A 21,254-nucleotide genomic window follows, 5' to 3' on the forward strand; every position below is an offset into this window, starting at 1 on the left:
TTTAAAATCTGATAGCTCAGAGTGGGAGTTGGGGTGATCCAGTGGGATCACCCCGTCAACTCAACTAAACTAAAGAATGGTTAGGATGCATGAATCCTAGTTTACTGACCTGGACTTCATTCAGCAATCTCTGATGGGCTGTTAGAACCAAGATAAACCTCAGTTCAAGTTGAAATTTGCTTAGACTTATCCCACTCTGTTCAGTTTCTCATAAGGAGCATGCTCCAAACGATCTGTCCTCCCATACAGCCACCTGCTTTAGCATGCTTACCATTTTATGAGGAAATACTTTACAAGTGTTCCCATCTACATGTCCCATGACTAGGTTTAGAAAGCACTAAGCAAATGAAAGAAATCTTTCCAGAGCTCAATATTTGGGCATTTCATAGATGACAGATAGGCTTGAAGTGTCAGGAGAAGAGTCACTCGTTGCAGAGCACCCAACTTCTCTACGCTCTTTTAGCCACTGCTTTGATAGCATAGGACGTGCGGCCAGCGTGTATATCACAAACCTTGTACTGCTATGTATTCTTTTTAGACTATTATGCTAATTGCTTCTATGTAACTTTGCTTGTAATCTTTAGAAATTGGCGCTTGTCAGCATGGCTAAAACCGTAATGTCTGGATACAAGTATAATAATAACCTGTCATTGCTGATGTCTGTTACAATTGTATAGAAAGGTAAAATGTCAACAGATGGTCTTTGTATGGAGAAGTAAAACGGAAACAGTATCGATGTCTGATAACGAAATAGTCAGACTTTTTTGTTGTTATGGTTGAACAAGGCCAGGTCACAAATGTAGTAAACAAGTTGTGTGTATATAGATAATGTAGCTGGTGTCTGGCACACAGTCTTGAGAAGATAGCGTGCTGAAGCCATTATGCTACTGTTCCTAGATGGAGGTAATTATACTCTTGTCTTTTATTAACAGTACTGTAAAATACAATCTGTTTATTGTGAACTTGATTGTCTGTCTGGTGTCTGAAACCATAACTCAATACAAACAGTCAACATCCAGTTAGGCTTCTAGTCAATGGTGAGCCTCGAGATGCTCATGGCAAATTGGTGTTGGCGGGCCATTGAAGGTCAAGTAGAGATAGCTGGACATGGTCACTACCTAGCACTTTTGTGGCATGAACATTACCTACTTGCTTGATGGCACCACTGATTTTCTTGCCAAATGCATCTCTAGCTTCCTTTCAAAAGGTTTATTAGCTTTGATCACCTCCCTGGACAGTACACTTGAAGCATTCAACAGTTGTTTGCACTATTAATTATTTTTATTCATTCACTGGATGGGTTGTCATTGGCAAGGCCAGCCTTTATTGCTCATCCCTAATTGCTTTTGACAAGGTGGCGGTGAGCTGCCGCCTTGAACTGCTGCAGTTCATGAGGTGAAGGTACTCCCACGGCGCAGTTAGGGAGGGAGTTCCAGAGTTTGGCCCAGCGACGATGAAGGAACGGCGATATATTTCCAAGTCAGGATGGTGTGTGACTTGCAGGGGAACTTGGAGGTGATGGTGTTCTCATGCGCCTGCTGCCCTTCTCCTAGGTGGTAGAGATCGCGCGTTTGGTAGGTACTGTCGAAGAAGCCTTGGTGTGTTGCTATAGTGCACCCTGGTAGATGGTACACACTGCAGCCACAGTGCTGGTGGTGGAGGGAGTGAATGTTTAAGGTGGTGGGTGGATGGGGTGCCACTCAAGCAGGCTGCTTTGTCCTGGATAGTGTTGAGCTTCTTGAGTGTTGTTGAAGAGTATTCCATTATACTCCTGACTTGAGTTTTGTAGATGGTGGAAAGGCTTTGGGGAGTCAGGAGGTGAGTCACTTGCCGCAGAATACCCATCTTCTGACCTGACCTGCTCTTGTAGCCACAGTATTTATGTGGCTGGTCCAGTTAAGTTTCTGGTCAATGATCACCCCCAGTATGTTGATGGTGGGGTTTTCGACAATGGTAATACCATTGAATGTCAACGGGATGTGGTTAGATTCTCTCTTGTTGGAGATGGTCATTGCCTGTCCTGTGTTTGACGTGAATGTTACTTGCCACTTATCAGTCCAAGCCTGAAAGTTGCCCAGGTCTTGCTACATGCAGGCACAGACTGCTTCATTATCTGAGGAGTTGTGAATGGAACTGAACACTGTGCAATCACCACTTCTGACCTTATGATGGAGGGAAGGTCATTGATGAAGCAGCTGAAGTTGGTTGGGCCTAGGACACTGCCCTGAGGATATCCTGGGGCTGAGATGGTTGTGGTTGTTGGAGGCCAATCATCTACCTTTGTGCTAGGTATGACTCCAGCCATTGGAGAGTTTTCCCTCCTGATTCCCATTGACTTCAATTTTACTAGGGCTCCTTGATGCCACATTTTGTCAAATGCTGCCTTGATGTCAAGGGCAATCACACTTCCCCTCTGGAATTCAGCTCTTTTCTCCATGTTGGGCCAAGGTTGTAATAAGGTCTGGTGCTGAGTGGTCCAGGCGGAACCCAAACTGCGCATCGGTAAATAAGTTCCACTTGATAGCACTGTCAATGACTCTTTCCATCACTTTGCTGATGAGTGAGAGTGGGCTATTAGGGCGGTAACTGGCCAGATTCGATTTGTCCTGCTTTTTGTGCACAGGGCATACCTGGGCAATTTTCCACTTTGTCGGGTAGTTGCCAGTGTTGTAGCTGTACTGGAATAGCTTGGCTAGATGTGTGGCTAGTTCTGGAGCACAAGTCTTCAGCACGATAGCCGGGATGTTGTCTGGGCCTATAGCCTTTACTGTATCCAGTGCACTCAGCCGTTTCTTGATATCACATGGAGTGAATCGAATTGGATGAAGATTGGGTTTTGTGATGGTGGGGGCCTCGAGTGGGCCAAGATAGATCATTCATTAATATTAATATTGTTATTGCTGTGTCTTCATCATTGGCTGCAAATAGAAACATAGAAGATAGGAGCAGGAGTAGGCCATTCGGCCCCTCGAGCCTGCTCCGCCATTCAATGAGATCATGGCTGATCGTCCAAATTCAGTACCCTGTTCCTGCCTTCTCTCCATATTCCTTGATCCCTTTAGCCTTAAGAAATATATCCAACTCCTTCTTGAATATATTTAATGAATTGGCCTCTACTGCCTTCTTTGGTAGAGAATTCCACAGGTTCACCACTCTGGGTGAAGAAATTCCTCCTCATCTCTGTCCTAAATGGCTTACTCCTTATCCTTAGACTGTGACCCCTGGTTCTGGACTCCCTGACCATCGGGAACATCCTTCCAGCATCTAGTCTGTCTAGTCCTGTTAGAATTTTATAAGTTTCAATGAGATCCCCTCTCATTCTTCTAAACTCCAGCGAGTACAAGCCCAATCGACTCAATCTCTCCTCATATGTCATTTCTGCCATCCCAGGTATCAGCCTGGTGAATCTTTGCTGCATTCCTTCCATGGCAAGAACATCCTTCTCCGATAAGGCGACCAAAACTGCACACAATACTCTAGCTGTGGTCTCGCCAAGGCCCTGTACAACTGCAGCAAATCACTTGGAGACATCCTAAGGATGTGGAGGTGTTATATAAATCAAAGTTTTCTCTTTTGCTATTTCTCTCTTTCTTGCATATATCTTGGCATAATACAGTTTTACTTCTGTTATTAATATGGACTTGTGTATTATATAATTCCATTATTAATAAATATTATTGTTGCTGTCCAGGAGAAGCAAACTTCAGGATCTGGGTAGGTTCATTTGGATCTGGGTAGGTTCATTTGGATCTGGAGGCTGAAAAACCAGGAGGAGTAAGGGGAAAGATGCCAGGAAGCAGCAAGGTTGAGCCTGGTTGCAAGATCATACTGAAATAAATTAAGTCATTAATCTGTGCATGAGATGATATTTTCTTCTGGTGACGATTGCCCGTAAAAGATATTGAGAACTCGCCAAAAGAGTAAAGTGGAACAATTTAGATAATTTATTGTCGTCATTGACCTAGTTCCAAACCATTTCCAACTACCTTCCAAGCAGGACCCATGTTAGTAGGCTAAACCTGTCTGTCCACTGTGCTTTAGAGTAATGTGACTTTATTTTAACAGTAGAGATTTCAGAAATAAATTGTTGGACTGCATAATTTTCCAACTTTATTTAATGTGGCATTTGGGAGCTAGTTAGTGCCAGGCATAAAAACGACAGCCTCCTATTTGTCACAGCCTGCAAACGGGTATGCTCAGTGTTCAAAGTATTGGCAGGAAAGTCCAGGAAAACACTGCTTGCGTCGGGAACTTAATAGAACTCCAGCTGCAATCCCCAGAGATAGTGACCTACTTATGGAGATGACTGTAATTCTAAGATAAAATATATTGATTTATGGATCAAGTTAGTGATTTATTTGAGAGATTTTTGTTTCTTTAAAAATTATAAAAGAAACATATCCACTTAGAAAAAGTTGCACGAAGTTTTTTGAACAATTTGATTAGTTTTGTGTACACTTGAAGGAGCTTTGAATAACATTGATTTATTGACTGGGTTTTTTGCTGGATGTTCAATGCTGATTGGTATCTTTTGCTACCTTCCCAGTGAATGAAATGTCTTTTGATTGACCTATATATTTATATTTGGTCAATCAACACAGTTAACTTAATAGATGGTTATTTGAGCAAACTATTTGTTGCCCTACCAATGTACTTCTTTTGAAGTGTGATGCTGCAGACATAACTGGAACTTAAATTATATAGATAACCAACATAATTAGCATCACATTCTTAAAGGAGTTATGTTTCATTTATCTTGAGAGATGGCAAAAATAAATGTTGTGAAATTTTGCATTGAAATGTTGTTAGAACAAGTAACTTGCATTTATGCAGTGATTTCATATTCAGAACATTCCAAAGCACTTCACAGCCATCGAGTTACTTTTGAACTGTAGTCACTGTTTTGTAGCTAAAACAACATTGACTACACAGCTTCATGCTTATGTAATAATGTCAATAGATGCACATCTAGTGTTCATGTTTGTGTAGTTTAAAAAGAAAAGTTGCCTAAATATTTTAACTTGTATTTTAAACAATTTAATGATGCTCATTTAAAACTTCATTAAATTTACAGGGTTGATGATGCTTATGACTATCCTCATTACTCAAATCAAGCATTAAAGGGATCTTTGAGTGAGGAAGAACCCACGACGTACACAATACAAGATAGTGGAACACAGTTTTACACAGAAACTGGTTAGTATTGATGAGAGTCGAGCTCCTTTTACACTGATGTCTGTAGTAATGCTTTGTTTTTGTTCAGTTCTTGGTTTGGCAAGATGACCGGAACAATATGTTCCCAAAGAGCTTAAAGGAGAATGTCATATAAACAAACTAGTTGCTGTCATGTTTTTTCCTGTGTGGTCAATTTATGTGGTATGCTCGATCTTTGGCTCATCAAAGTTTCTACTGATTGCCAATGACTTGGTATGGGATCTGCATGACTCCGGCCTTGACATTGGGTCAATCACCCTGTACGAAGCAGAGCATTGAACAGTTTTGCCATGCTTCCACTTCCATCAAGAAAATATGTATTTCAAGTTTGTAGGTTAAAAGCACATTATACCTTACAGGGTGGTCAAATTGTACAGAATGTTCAGGAACTGCTGTAGATTCCTCTCTTAACCCACTCCCATTGAGTTCAGCCACAAATTGTGGTGTCTTTCCAGTAGAGCTCATTGAGCCTGGTGACTCCAAAATAAATTCAAAATATGTAGTCTCTGTCAGTACAGGCTATACAAAAAGCACAGTGGTCGTGCTACTGGACTATTTCTACTTTGAGTGAGGATCTGCAACAATTTATAGTCTTCAATCCCAAAACAAGTGGAAAAAGAAAAAAGAAAGAACTTGCATTTATATAGTGCTATTCACAACCTCAGGATGTCCCAAAGCACTTCACAGCCAATGAAGTACTTTTGAAGTGTAGCCACTGCTATAATGTAGGCAAACTTGCCAGCCAATCTTTGCACAGCAAGGTCCCACAAACAGCAATGAGATGATATGACCAGTAATCTCTTATTAGTGGTGTTTGTTTAGGGATCAGTATTGACCAGGATACAGTGAGAACTCCCCTGCTCCTCTTCGAATAGTGTCACAAGGGAGAGAACAGGAATTAATCAATCCATCAAACTCATTGCAAGTGAATAGATACAGTCCAGTCCGGTTATTGGTTGATGTGCAGAAGATCATGAAGCAGCCTTGGAGAGTGGCACGTGTGCCTCCATCTCTCACTTATCAAACAGCAGTTGCCAGTGATTCTGAATAGGAAATTGTTGAGGATAAGTTACGAGAACTATCCCTGATCTAATTGCTATCAAACTGGTACACAGGTGGGCCAACAATCTCAAATATGCCTTTTTAGAATAATGTCTCCTTTTTGACAGGTTTTAAAAACCAATAGTCATATTTAGGATCTCAGGGTCCCTCTGAAAAGAAACCTGCTCACTGTAGCTTTACTACTAAGTCAAGGGAATGACTCTTAAGCAGTGGGTTAAACATGAGGCTGCATAAGAATTAGGAGCAGGAGTAGGCCATACGGCCCTTCAAGCCTGCTCTGTCATTCAATAAGATCATGGCTGATCTTCGACCTCAACTCCACTTTCCCGCCCGATCCCCATATCCCTTGATTTCCCCTAGAGCCCAAATCTGTTTATCTCAGGCTTGAATATACTCACGACTCAGCATCCACAGCCTTTGGGGTAGATAATTCCAAAGATTCACAACCCTCTGAGTGAAGAAATTTCTCCTCATCTCAGTCTTAAATGGCTGAACCCTTATCCTGAGATTATGCCCCCTAGTTCAAGATAGATAAACAACCTCTCAGCATCTACCCTGTCAATCCCCCTCAGAATCTTCTGTTTCAATGAGATCACTTCTCATCTAAACTCCAGAGAGTATAGGCCCAATCTCTCCTCATGGGACAACCCTCTCTTCCAAGGGATCAATCTAGTGAACCTTCGTCGCACTCCTTCTAAGGCAAGTATGTCCTTTCTCAGATAAGGAGACCAAAACTGCACAGTACTCCAGGTGTGGTCTCACCAATGCCCTGTACAATTGTAGTAAGTCTTCCTTACCATTTGCCTTCCTAATTGTTTGCTTTACCTGCATGCTAACTTTTTGTGTTTCCTGTACGAGGACACCAAAATCTCAAGTCCAACATTTAATAGTTTCTCACCATTTAAAAAAAAAAAAAAAAAAAAAAATTGTTATCTTATTCTTTCTGCCACCTTATTGCCCACTCACTTAACCTGTCTATATCCCTTTGCAGGCTCTTTGCATCCTCCTCACAGCTAACTTTCCCACCTAGCTTTGTATCATCAGCAAATTTGGATACATTACACTCGGTCCCTTCATTTAAGTCATTAATATAGATTGTATATAGGTGAGGCCCAAGCACTGATCCTTGCGTCACTCCACTAGTTACAGCTTGCCAACTGGAAAATGACCTGTTTGGGGAGGGTTTTAACTCATTTGACAGGGGGATGGGCACCAGGATGTGGCATTGGAAAGGAGAATCAAGGTGCACAAAGGGTTGGGAGAGATAGATAGCACTAGAGTAAGAAATAGTACAGTATTAGGTGGGGTCAGACTAAGAGAGAATACAAGAACGTTTAAGATGGGTTTACAGTGCCTGTGTGTAAACGCACGAAGTGTGGTACATAAGCTTAGTGAGCTGCAGGCGCAAATAGCCAAATGGGAATATGATGTGGCGATAACTGAGATCTGGCTCAAAAAAGGTCAGGATTGGGTACCAAATATTCCTAGATATAAGGTGTTCAGGAAAGATAGGGAAGGAAAGAAAGGAGGTGGGGTGGCAGTATTGATTAAGGAGAATATTCGTGCTGGAGGGGGTCAAGGACAGAATCTATTTGGTTGGAGTTAAGAAACAATAGAGGTGCCATTACACTACTAGGTGTATTCTATAGGCCACCAACTAGTTGGAAGAATATAGAGGAGCAAATTTGCAGGGAAATTAGAGAGGTGCAAGAACTGTAGAGTAGTGATAATGGGGGACTTCAACTATCCTAATACAGACTGGGATAGTAATGGTGTAAAGGGCAGAGAGGGAAGAATTTCTGAAGTGTTTTCAGAAGAACTTTCTTGATCAGTACGTTTCGAACCCAACGAGGAAGGAGGCATTGCTGGATTTGGTTCTGAGGAATAAGCTGGGTCAAGTGGAGCAAGTGTCAGTAGGGGAACATTTAGGGAACAGTGATCATAGTATCATAAGGTTTAGATTAGCAATGGAAAAGGACAAGGAGCAATCTAGAGTAAAAATACTTAATTGGAGGAAGGCCAATTTCAGTGGGTTGAGAAGGATCTGGCCTGGGTAAATTGGAATCAAAGATTGGCAGGCAAAACTGTAATCGAACAATGGGCTGCTTTTAAAGAGGAGATGGTTTGGGTACAGTTGAGGTACATTCCCACAAGTGGGAAAGGTAGGGCAACCAAAGTCCGAGCTCCCTGGATGACGAAAGAGATAGCGAGTAAGGTGAAGCAGAAAAAGGGGCGTATGACAGATGTCGGGTTGAGAATACAAGTGAGAACCAGGCTGAATATAGAAAGTTCAGAAGGGAAGTGAAAAAGGAAATAAGGGGCAAAGAGAGCGTAAGAGAATAGATTAGCAGCTAACATAAAAGGGAATTGTAAGTTTAAATTCATCCGGTCCTTTAACCCGTCTAACAGTGTACAAAGTTCAGACCCGTGGAGCAGACAACACAAAACACAATGATTCGGGAATAACTTTCTTTTACTTAAAAATCAACAAGAGGTTACAAGCAATTTCGCACACATATATTTATTTATTTGTTCATTCGCCTATTACAGGTAAGCATGCACGATTCTTACTTATTTTAAGCTCAAGCGATTCTAAGTAAAACACATATGTACTAGCACCCACGAGTGGTCAGTTTGGCGGTGACTAGTACCTCTTGTAACTGGCAACTGACCAAGTTGCCCGACTGCAGCCCCGAGTGTCTTTTAACAGCACCTTTTATACCCCAACACTTGGCAATCTGCCCACTGCATACGTGTCCCAAACTGCGTGAGTAATGGTCAGTAGTTGTCTTTCTCTTATCAATGGGCCGCAAGGCCAGTTATATTCCAAAGCCTGAAGATGTTTCTGTTTTTGCAATGGTTCTATAGTTCAATAGCTTCTTTCTACAGAACTCTCAAGTCTGTTTTCCTTATCTGTTGAAGGACAGCTGGCAGCCTTCACACCTTTCAACCGCAGCATCTTATTTTTGCAAAAGTTCTCTCAGCAACCAGTCTCTTGGCCTCGCAAAGCATGCTGGTACATAAAATGTGATCAACTTTAAGTTTGGTCAAGTTACAGCGAATGACTTATTCTTACAGTCCACCCTCAAGTAGCTGTGTACCCGAATCTTCGGGCCACAGGCACTTCCACTGTGTATGCGTTGTCTTCTTTTTTCGGCATCTTCTGCAACAGCTTAACCAACTTTCGTTGCTTGCAACTCCTGTTAACACTGCAGGTTATTATCAATAGATATGACACATAGAAAAATAGGAGCAGGAGTAGGCCCTTCGAGCCTGCTCCGCCATTCAATATGATAATGGCTGATCCTCTATCTCAATACCCTATTCCCGCTCTCTCCCCATACCCTTTGATGCCTTTTGTGTCTAGAAATCTATCTCCTTCTTAAATATATTCAGTGACTTGGCCTCCACAGCCTTCTGTGGTAGAGAATTCCACAGGTTTACCACCCACCGAGTGAAGAAATTTCTCCTCATCTCGGTCGTAAATGTCCTACCCCGTATCCTGAGACTGTGACCCCTCGTTCTAGACCCCCCAGCCAGCCTGTCTAGCCCTGTCAGAATTTTATACGTTTCAATGAGACCCCCTCTCATTCTTCTAAACTCTAGTAAATACAGGCCTAGTCGACCCAATTTCTCCTCTTACGACAGTCCTGCCATCCCAGGAATCAGTCTGGTGAACCTTCGCTGCACTCCCTCTATGGCAAGTATATCCTTTCTTAGGTAAGGAGACCAAAACTGCACACAGTATTCTAGGTGTGGTCTCACCAAGGCCCTGTATAACTGTAGTAAGACATCCTTGCTCCTGTACTCCAATCCTCTTGCAATGAAGGCCAACATACCATTTGCCTTCCGAACTGCTTGCTGCACCTGCATGTTTGCTTTCAGTGACTGGTGTACAAGGACACCCAGGTCCCTTTGTACATCAACATTTCCCAATCTATCACTATATTTAAATAATACTCTGCCTTTCTGTTTTTCCTACCGAAGTGGATAACTTCATATTTATCCACGTTATACTGCATCTGCCATGTATTTGCCTACTCACTCAACTTGTCTAAATCGCCTTGAAGCCTCTTTGCATCCTCTTCACAAGCCCACCTAGTTGTGTGTCATCAGCAAACTTGGAAATACTACATTTGGTTCCCTCGTCCAAATCATTGATATATATTGTGAATAGCTGGGGCCCAAACACTGATCCCTGCAGTACCCCACTAGTCACTGCCTGCCAAAAAGACCCATTTATTCCTACTCTCTGTTTCCTGTCTGTTAACCAATTTTCAATCCATGCCAGTATATTACCCCCAATCCCATGTGCTTTAATTTTGCACACTAACCTTTTATGTGGGACTTTATCAAAGGCCTTCTGAAAACACTACATCCACTGGTTCTCCCTTATCTATTCTACCAGTTACATCCTCAAAAAAAAAAAAACTCCAGTAGGTTTGTCAAACACTATTTCCCTTTCATAAATCCATGTTGACTTTGCCTAATCTCGTTGCTATTTTCTAAGTGTCCTGTTATCACATCCTTTATAATAGACTCTAGCATTTTCCCTACTACTGATGTTCGGCTAACCGGTCTGTAGTTCCCAGTTTTCTCTCTCCCTTTTTTAAATAGTGGGGTTACATTTGCCACCCTCCAATCTGCAGGAACTGTTCCATAATCTATAGAATTTTGGAAGATGACAACCAATGCATCCACTATTTCCATGGGTACCTCTTTTAGTACTCTGGGTTGCAGATTATCAGGCCCTGGGGATTTATCAGCTTTCAGTCCCATTAATTTGTCCAGCACTTTTTTTACTAATACTAATTTCCTTTAATTTCTCCTGCTCACTAGACCCTTGGTTTCCTCGCATTTCTGGGAAGTTATTTGTGTCCTCTTCTGTGAAGACAGAACCGAAGTATTCGTTTAATTGCTCAACCATTTCCTTGTTCCCCATTATAAATTCTCCCGTTTCTGACTAAGGGACCTACATTTGTCTTCACTAATCTTTTTCTTTTTACACACTTGTAGAAGCTTTTACAATCCGCTTTTATATTCCTTGCAAGTTTACTCTCATACTCTATTTTTCCCCTCTTAATCAATATCTTGGTCCTTTTTTGATGAACTCTAAACTGCTCCCAATCCTCAGGCTTGCTACTTTTTCTGGTAACTTTATATGACTCCTCTTTGGATCTAATACTATCCTTAATTCCTTTTGGTGCCACAATCACCAACTGAACAATGACCAAAACACGTGAGATAGATAATCCTTATCCATGGGTATTTCTTTTCGTAGCTCACTATTTTCTGGGCCAGGGTATAACGGTGCTTCTGGGACTCACTAACGCGTCTCATTAACTCTGGCAAAGGTGGAATGTCACAGCCGAACAGAGTCACATACTGGTGTAATTTCGCGTTAAACACATCTTTTACAGTGATATCTACTTGCCTATGCAAATAAATGCTTAACAAAACCGCGCCCCAAGTCTCACGGGTTGACTGGGGTAAAACAAGATGTTCGTAAGTTGGTAAGTGGACATTGCCCTCATACATCGATCAATCACCCACGAGGGAAGTATCCCTTCAGCAATGCACTGCAAGTTTTCTCAGGCTTGTTCCGCTAACCAAGATCTATATACACATACATCATTCCGCACGGACTCACTGGAGACATTCTAGTCCTTCCTTGAAACTGATTTATCTTTGTGGCATATGATTCTAAAATCAAAAACCTAACTTGCAAACAACAGACAGCTAACCTGGCAGGGCAAGGCCATGCTATGTGCCCCTGGTGTGGAATATTATGTCTCCTCTAATCTAACTAACTGAGGCTCAAAGTCTAATACGGGCCTTCAGGAAATCGAAACTTGCATAGTTCCAGTAAAACACAACTTAAACATTAAGCACAGCATTATTTGCATTACAGTTTCATTCGCATGACCATATATATTTTTAGGCACGCCCCTAGGTTCTAAAAGTCTCACTTCTGACCCTCTACCAACCGTGCGAACTCTAACTGAATTATGATCACTACCACCAATATGCTCTCCCACTGATGCCCTTTCCACCTGTCCAGCTTCATTCCCTAAAACTAGGTCCAGAACTGCCCCCTCTCTTGTTGGGCTTGTTACGTACTGGCTAAAAATTTCTCCTGAATGTATTTTAAGAATTCTGCTCCCTCTATACCTTTCACACTAATTTTATCCCAGTTAATATTAGGGAAGTTGAAATCCCCTACTAGTACTGCTCTATTTTTGCATGTCTCAGAAATTTGCCTACATATTTGCTCTTCTAGCTCCCTCTGACTATTTGGGGGTCTATAGTATACTCCCTGCAGTGTGATTGCCCCTTTATTGATTTTCAGTTCAACCCATATGGCCTCATTGATGATCCTTCTAAGATATTATTCCTCCTCACAGTTGTAATTGTTTCTTTAATCAATATTGCGACCCCCCCTCCTTTTTTTAACCCCTTGCTATCTCGTCTGAAAACCCTGTAACCAGGAATGTTGAGCTGCCATTCCTTCCCTTTCAGCCATGTCTCTCTAATAGCTATAATATCATACTCCCACGTGTCTATCTGTGCCCTTAACTCATCTGCTTTATTCTCTAGACTCCTTGTGTTGAAGTATATACCATTTTAGTACTGCCAAACTCCCTTCTTGTCTATTTTCTAGCCTTTGTTTCCTCTGCCTTCCAAATTCACTTACTAATTTTATGCCTTCCATTTCCAGCTTTGCTTCTCTCCCTTATGAATCTACTCTCAGGTTTCCATCCCCCTGCCAAGCTAGTTTAAACGCTCCCCAACAGCACTAGCAACCCCCCCAGCCCCGTGAGGATATTGGTCCCGGTCCTGTTGAGGTGCAACCCATCTGGCTTGTATAGGTCCCACCTCCCCCAGAAACGGTCCCAATGCCTCGGGAATCTAAAGCCCTCCCTCCTGCACCACCTCTCCAGCCATGCATTCATCTGCTCTATCCTCCTATTTCTGTACTCACTAGCACGTGGCACCGGGAGTAATTTGGAGATTACTACCTTTGAGGTCCTGCTGTTTAATCTCTTTCCAGCTCCCTAAAACCTGCCTGCAGGACCTCATCCCTCTTTCTACCTATGTCGTTGGTACCGATATGGACCACAACCTCTGACTGTTCACCCTCCCCCCTCAGAATGTCCTGCAGTTGCTCAGTGACATCCTTGACCCTGGCACCAGGGAGGCAACATACCATCCTGGAGTTACGTTTGTGGCTGCAGAAACACCGGTCTGCTCTCCTAACTATCAAATCCCCTATGACTTGTTCTTCCACTCTTCTTTCCTCCCCCCCTCCGTGCAGCTGAGCCACCCATGGTGCTGTGGACGTGGCTCTGGCTGCACTCCCCAGAGGAACCATCGCCCCCACCAGTAATCAGAACTGAAAACCGGTTAGCAAGCCAGATGCACTCAGGAGATTTCTGCCCTACCTGTCTGGTCGTCCTCTTCTGTCTGGCGGCCACCCATTCCCTCTCTGCCTGCACACTCTTAAGCTGCGGCGTGACCACCTCCTGAAACGTGCTATCCACGAAGTTCTCCGCCTCGCGGATGCACTGCAGTGACTCCAGCCGCCGCTCAAGCTCCGAAACCCAGAGCTCGAGCTGCATTAGCTGGCGACACTTCCCACACACGTGGTCGTCCAGGCCACGAGAAGCATCCAGGACTTCCCACAGGGCACAGGATGTGCATTCTATGGGGCTGAGCTGCCCAGCCATGCCTTTACTTTGTAAACTATTAACTAGAAACACTTACCAGCTACTCCCCAATCAGCTCCTTCTCTGTTGTGACATCAGCTGCTTTGCAGTAGTTGCTTTTGTTGCTTTTAAGTACCACCGCTGTATTTGCCGCTGTCTTTTCCCACGTTCCTTTCTACAAAATCCTTAACTGTTTGTCGCACCAGTTTACTGTAAAACAACTCGTATGTATGGTTACACAAATCTTTTGTCATTTGGACCGTTGAGATATTAAATATTACTGGGACAATCTTGTATCCAACATTATTATACAGGCTCTCATGGGTGTGAGTTACTCCTAAACCATTATTCTGTTATTTCAGGACAATTTCTTGTTACTGGTTTTATTTCCTGTGATCTCCCCTCTCCTTTGTGTTATCACAACTATTCCCCCCATTGCTAACACACCATCCCTCACAGCATCGAGGGTTGTTCCCTGTAAAATTCTCTGTTACTTGGATTTCCACTCGTATTCACCCTCATGTCTTGGCCAAAAGGACGGCCAATTCAAATCATAATTCTTAATGTCCCAGTTTTCGCTCTTCACTTCATAGGGTATCCCCAGCAGTCCTGTTTTAACTAATGTTGTGGATACCTTCCGGTACCATCCTGGGGCTTTGCCTCCCGGTGCTTCTGGGGTGTACCCCTCTGTGTTGCAGTGTAGTTGCACCCGAACCCAGTTTCCCTCGGGAACCAAAAAGGTGGTGCATCCAATTGGTAACCATTGGTGGGCGTACCACACATCCCTCACAGATGAATTTTACTTTGCATATTTCCTTCAAAACGTGACGTGATATACCCTCACCAGAGTATGTACAGCAACCAAAATAGCCTTCCCATCTTTTTTCTGCCTTGTTCTGGCCTGTGGGAGAAAGGAACAAAAACTAAGTGTCACTCCCGGTCCTGTATCCCGTCACCCCACCATTGGCCATTCAGGCTTCTACCACTGATATCTACGAGACGTCCTTTTCTTTCTTTTACTACGTCGTTGAATTGGAGTGACTTGTGGGGTTCATCTCCGGACAGGAGTCAGTTCTGGACTTAGGGCCGGGGGTGGTCCTACGGCTCCCGTGTCCTGCACACTTTCTTTCATGCCGTGCTGTACTTTTTGGGGGGGGGGAGGGCACTTCATTGGGTGAGGGTGCCCCGTTAGGCACCCCATCTTCATCATCCCATCAAAGAGGATGAATCAGTCTCTCCATGCTCATGATTGTAGCTTGTTGTCTTCTTGACCTGTTAGTGGGCTGAAAAAGCTTCATCTAGTTAATGTGAAACCACTTCATTTTCTTCAGCGTACACCATGGGACTAGCTTTGTCGACAATGCTATACGGCCCCTTGTAGAGAGGTTCAAAGACTCCCACCCTCGCATCACCTGGCTTCCTGCTTCCCACTCCTGGGGCTTACTCTGAGCCAAGTGTAGTCGGTTGTGTTGGTGTGCCTTCCCAATGTTGTGGGTGGCTCTTGGGTGTACCTCCTTTTAAAGTTTCCCACAGGTCGCTTAGGAACTTGTCCTGAGTCACCACCTCAACCTGCTTGTTCGTTAACATGGGGACCAACAGATGTGTGGGATTTCGCATGGGTCTCCCCGTTACCAGTTCATGTGGGGAGCAACCCGTTCCTTTGGATTCTTTACTGCGTACTCCCATGAGAATTAGGGGAAGCACTTCATCTCACGTAGTGTAATGTTCATTCAATTCTTTTCTTTTCGCAGGGCCAACTTTAATATACGGTTCATTTTTTCCACAATTCCCGATGACTCTGGGTTGTGGGTCACATGCCATTTTCCCTCAATGCCAAGCAATTTCAGAGTGGCCTGCATTACCTGGCCTGTGAAATGACTCCCTTGGTCTGGTTCTACCACACGGAGTCCTCATCTGGAGAATACCTCCCTGACTAGGGTTTTGGCTGTCCACAGCGCTGTGGCCGACTTACATGGGAAAGCTTCTACCCATTTGGTGAAATTATCTACCAGAATTAAGCAATATTTATTGCTCTTTTTAGTGGTGGTCAGGGGTCCGATAAATTCTAACTGGACGCACTGCCACGGTCCCTCTGGTCGACGGGTATGTCCAAGGGGAGCCTTCATTTTGTGGGGGTCAGGATTGTTAGCTACACAGACTGAACAACTTTTACAGTAATCCTCTACGTCTTCCCTCAGATGAGCATTCTACCTCCTCTACCCGTTTCCAGGTTGTCTCCAGTCCGGGGTGTCCAGCCCCTGGTCCTCATGAGCTAGCTGCATAAATTCAACCCGATATAGTTCAGGCACAATCCACTTATCCCCTTTCAACAACATACCTTCCCTAACCACCTCATCGCTGGTGCCATAGGGTCCTTCCACAGACTGACCTGCCTCCTTTTCTTTAAGGGCAGCCTTTAACACAATATCTGCCAATTGCACCATTTTAAGATCCAGAAGGAGCGGAACCATGCCAGTCGGTCACTGGGGTTTTGACGGCTACCATTCCCGATTGGTACGGGTCCCATGGGACCCCCTTTTCCGTCCCTACCCTAGCAAGTTCGTCTGCTTTCCTGTTCCCCTCCCATCTGGGTTTGGTCTTAGAATGTGCCTTTACATAAGAACATAAGAAATAGGAGCAGGAGTAGGCCATTTGGCCCTTCGAGCCTGCTCTGCCATTCAGTAAGATCATGGCTGATCTACCTCATCTCCACTTTCCTGCACTATCCCCATATCCCTTGATTCCCTTAATATTCAAAAATCTATCGATCTCTGTCTTTAATATACTCAACAACTGAGCCTCCACAGCTCTCTGGGGTAGAGAATTCCAAAGATTCACCACCCCGAGTGAAGAAATTTCTCCTCATCTCAGTCCTAAATGGCCGACCCCTTTACTTTGTGTACGTAATAGTCCTCACCTCCCTTTTCTACGGCTTCCACTATAGTAATTACTGCACCAATGCTGGCTAACGGTTTGCTGTCTGCAGATTTAAAACCTCTCCTAGCCCAAATTGCCAAATATTCTGTAAGAGTTATACATAAACATGGAGCCTGAAGATATTGTATAATGTGGGGGAAGCTCGGTGGGATGTGTTGCTACATAAGTTACAGCTGCCAATTCTGCCTGTTGAGCACTAAGGATGATGGGCAGCGAAATCGCCAATTCCACCCCTTTCTGTGGGTCATAAATCCCACACCCTGTTTTGCGTTCCCCTTTCTCCACAAAACTGGACTCATACACATCTTGTCCCTCTAGATTAAAACCGGATTTAAATCCGCCATCTGTTTCCCACACCCCTTCTACTGTGCATGTGTGGGGTTCCCCCTGATAATTGAGGTTAGCTGTGAGCTTCGGATCGCTTATCGCTTTTACTCTCAAATCTATCCCTCCTAACTGTAAGGTCCACCTAGCTACCTGAGCACTGGACACCGTTCCTTCCTTAATTTGTCCCTGTAACGAGACGGGGTGGTGAGTAAGGAGAGTAATGGGCTGGGCAGACGTGAATATGGTAAAATGTTTCACTGCCCAGAATGTGGCAAGCAAGGGCCGTTCACAGGTAGAATATCCCTTCTCCACTTTGGATAATACCTTGGAGGCATATGCGACGGTCTCGGATGCCCATTCACTTCCTGAATTAGGACAGCGCTCAGACTGGTGTCTGTTGCCACCACGTCTAGAAAGAAGAAGTCCTTCGCAGGGTATGGTAGCGTAGTGGTAATGTCACTGGACTAGTAATCCAGGGGCCTGGACTAATGATCCAGAGACGCGAGTTCAAATCCCACCACGGCAGCTGGGGAATTTAAATTCAGTTAATTAAACAAATCTGGAATAAAAAGCTAGCATCAGTAATGATAACCATGAAACTATTAGATTGTCGTAAAAACCCATCTGGTTCACTAATGTCCTTACCTGGTTTGGCCTATGTGACTCCAGACCCACAGCCCTCTGAAATGGCCTAGCAAGCCACTCAGTTGTAACAAACCGTTATGAAATACAATAATAAGACCACAGCAGCAGCATACCCGGCCCAGTCGATCCTGCAAAGTCCTCCTCACCAACATCTGGGGACTTGTGCCAAAATTGGGAGAGCTGTCCCACAGACTAGTCAAGCAACAGCCTGACATAGTCATACTCACAGAATCATACCTTTCAGCCAATGTCCCAAACTCCTCCATCACCGTCCCTGGGTATGTCCTGTCCCACCGGCAGGACAGACCCACCGGGGTGGTGGCACAGTGGTATACAGTCGGGAAGGAGTGGCCCTGGGAGTCCTCAACATTGACTCCGGATTCCATGAAGTCTCATGGATTCAGGTCAAGCATGGGCAAAGAAACCTCCTGCTGATTACCACCTACCGCCCTCCCTCAGCTGATGAATCAGTACTCCTCCAAGTTGAACATCACTTGGAAGAAGCACTGAGTGTAGCAAGGGCACAGAATGTACTCTGGGTGGGGGACTTCAATGTCCACCACCAGGAGTGGCTCCGTAGCACCACTACTGACTGACCTGTCTGAGCCCTGAAGAACATAACTGCCAGTCTGGGCCTGCGACAGGTGGTGAGAGAACCAAAACGAGGGAAAAACCTACTTGACCTCGTCGTCGCCAATCTACCTGTCGCAGATGCATCTGTCCATGACAGTATTGGTAGCAGTGACCACCGCACATCATTATGGAGACGAAGTCCCGTCTTCACACTGAGCACACCCTCCATTGTGTTGTGTGGCACTACCACCGTGCTAAATGGGATAGATTCAGAACAGATCTAGCAGCTTAAAACTGGGTGACGTAAGAAAACTACTAGGCACTTGGTCTAAGCATTAAACAAAGCTTTAATCAACTGTTTTACAACATGGAGGTCTAGTTGTGTCCTTCACTAGTTCCTGTTAATGTCCTGCGCAAGCTGGGCCCATGCCCGAGTATTTATACTCTCCCTGGACAGCGCCACCCGTTGGCCGCTCAGTATTATTTCATAAGTCTTTCTTTCATGAATGACTGATTCATGTCACTGGGCATCCATAAGGCGCTGTGGGCCAGCAGCAGCAGCAGAATTGTATTCCACCACAATCTATAACCTCATATCCCTCATCACCTGGCATATCCCTCACTCTACCATTACCATCAAGCCAGGGGAATAACTCTGGTTCAATAAGGAGTGTAAAAGAGGATGCCAGGAGCAGCACCAGGTGTACCTAAAAATGAGATGCCATCCTGGGGAAGCTGCAACACAGGACTACATGCATGCTAAAAAGTGGAAGCAGCATGCTATAGACAGGGCGAAGCAATCCCATAATCAGATCAAAGCTCTGCAGTCCTGCCACATCCAGTCGTGAATGGTGATAGACCATTAAACAACTAACTGGAGGAGGAGGCTCCATGAATATCCCCATCCTAAATGATGGTGGAGCCCAGCACGTGAGTGCAGAAGACAAGGCTGAAGCGTTTGCAACCATCTTCAGCCAGAAGTGCTGAGTGGATGATCCATAATCGGCCTACTCCTGAGGTCCCAACCATCACAAAAGCCAGTCTTCAGCCAATTCGATTCACTCCACATAGCAAATGCTCCCATGACCTTTTGCACTATGGTTCGATACTTTTTGGGCACTCTATCCGTTAATGTTTCTAAGTCGTAGGGTCGTTACTACCCACGCTTCTCCATGTCGCGGGGGTATAATGACTATTTCCTCACCGCGGTCCACTCCGCCCCACAAACAGTTGTTCATATCCACTATCGCATTGTAGGACAACATCCAATCAGAGCCCAGCACTCCCATCCCTGGCTGATCCCATTTCATTGGTATACATGTCCACTTTGTTTGGAGGAGCCCTACCTTAAAACTCAAAGGTTTTCACAATGCCCCAGTCGCTGAGTCACCCGTGAAACCACCTAAAACGTAAGGGACTCCACTTGACCAGGGAGACCTCAAAGGGGAGGGAGAGTGGACTACCGTACTCAACGCTCCTGTGTCAACCAAATAGTCCCCCCTCTCTCCCTCTATTACGATGTCTATTCATGAACTTCCCCAATCATCGTACCTGAGTGGACACAAGTACTCGGGCTGGGTGCGGCCCCTTCATGCTTGGGTTTCCCCGCGGTCTTCCCCATGCACTGTGTGGATTTTTCCTGGGGGGGGTGATTCAACCCCCTTCATATGCTTAGCCACATATTTAATCAACTCCTCCTAACTGGGGGTGTTGGGTTGGGATTCTGCCGATTGGGGAACTTCAGCCCTACCTTGGGTTTCTTAAAGTTACATGCAAAATGTCCCACACCCTCAGTTATAGCACCCCTTTTCCTGACTCCCTCCTTTTTTGGGCGGGGTCCCTTGTTGCCACTTACGAGGGGTCCCATCTTTCATTTCACATACCTCGCCTTTCGGCTTACTCATTACCTTGGTATTCTCTGTCTGCTTAGCGCGCCTGGAAGTGCAGGGTCATTTTCCCCAAGACCCTAATCTCTGTATTTTCTCCATCTTCTGGATCAAAATCTGACATTGCAGCTTGTAAATAGGGCAGACTGTTAGAGATCAGAGCACACAGCCTGTGGTTGCGTGCTGTTCCTGATAGTCCTCCTCCTATTTTCCAGTGCTCCTCCCATGGCCGCGAGATAGGTGTGCCACAGTCTGTCGGCAAATGCCATCGGGGTTTCATTTGGGCCTTGCTCCACGTCTGTTATAGCCTTAAAAGGATCCTCTTCTCCTTGTCCCATCACCTGGGGAATCCTCGCCTTTTGCTCTCCAATGGGAGGCCAGCAAAAACACCGGGACTCAGGGTGAATAGCAGTAAGCGCTTCTCCTCCACAAGACCGTTTAGGGCGGCCATTTGTTATACCTCTACATTGTGCCCTTTTTGGGGGGGGGGGGGGGCTCCTTCCTCCGCACCTTCATCTGGTGCCCGTTACCATTTTTGCCACTTCGGAGCCATAGGTGGGGGCTGAACTCCCTTCGGTGGGCCATGGCCTGGTCCTACTAATTCCACTTCACCTTCATCACATTCACTATCCCTTTCTTCATCATACACTTCCTCTTCTCCTGACGAAGGGGTCATGGCACACACAATGCCCTTCTGGACCCATAATTTGTCCTCCAACTCCTTAATCTTTTACACTCAGTGTGGTCTCCTCGAGCACCTCGTTCACTTGAAATCTGTTTCAAAACAACTCTATAGGCGGCTTTTAGGTCCTCATTGGCCCTTTCTGCCTGCTCTGCGCCTCTGATCTGCTTCCTTCATCGACCACACGTCACACTGATTTTGATTGTTAATACACTGGCGCTC

At 44.8% G+C, this 21,254-nt stretch overlaps 1 protein-coding gene across 2 annotated transcripts in view; it reads left to right on the forward strand.

The window, feature by feature from the left end:
* The window catches only part of ccdc138 (coiled-coil domain containing 138), a 162,197-nt gene that overhangs the window by 25,197 nt on the left and 115,746 nt on the right, over positions 1-21,254 (forward strand). For both annotated transcript variants that reach the window (XM_085999024.1, XM_085999025.1), the window contains exon 4: positions 5,075-5,196. In XM_085999024.1, coding sequence (XP_085855150.1) covers positions 5,075-5,196 — 122 coding nt within the window. The remainder of the gene's footprint in view (positions 1-5,074; positions 5,197-21,254) is intronic.

Source organism: Somniosus microcephalus, chromosome 10 (assembly GCF_052327205.1).
Source record: "Somniosus microcephalus isolate GS21.2 chromosome 10, FLI_Smic_1.0, whole genome shotgun sequence".
In the NCBI taxonomy this organism is placed as follows: Eukaryota; Metazoa; Chordata; class Chondrichthyes; order Squaliformes; family Somniosidae; genus Somniosus; species Somniosus microcephalus.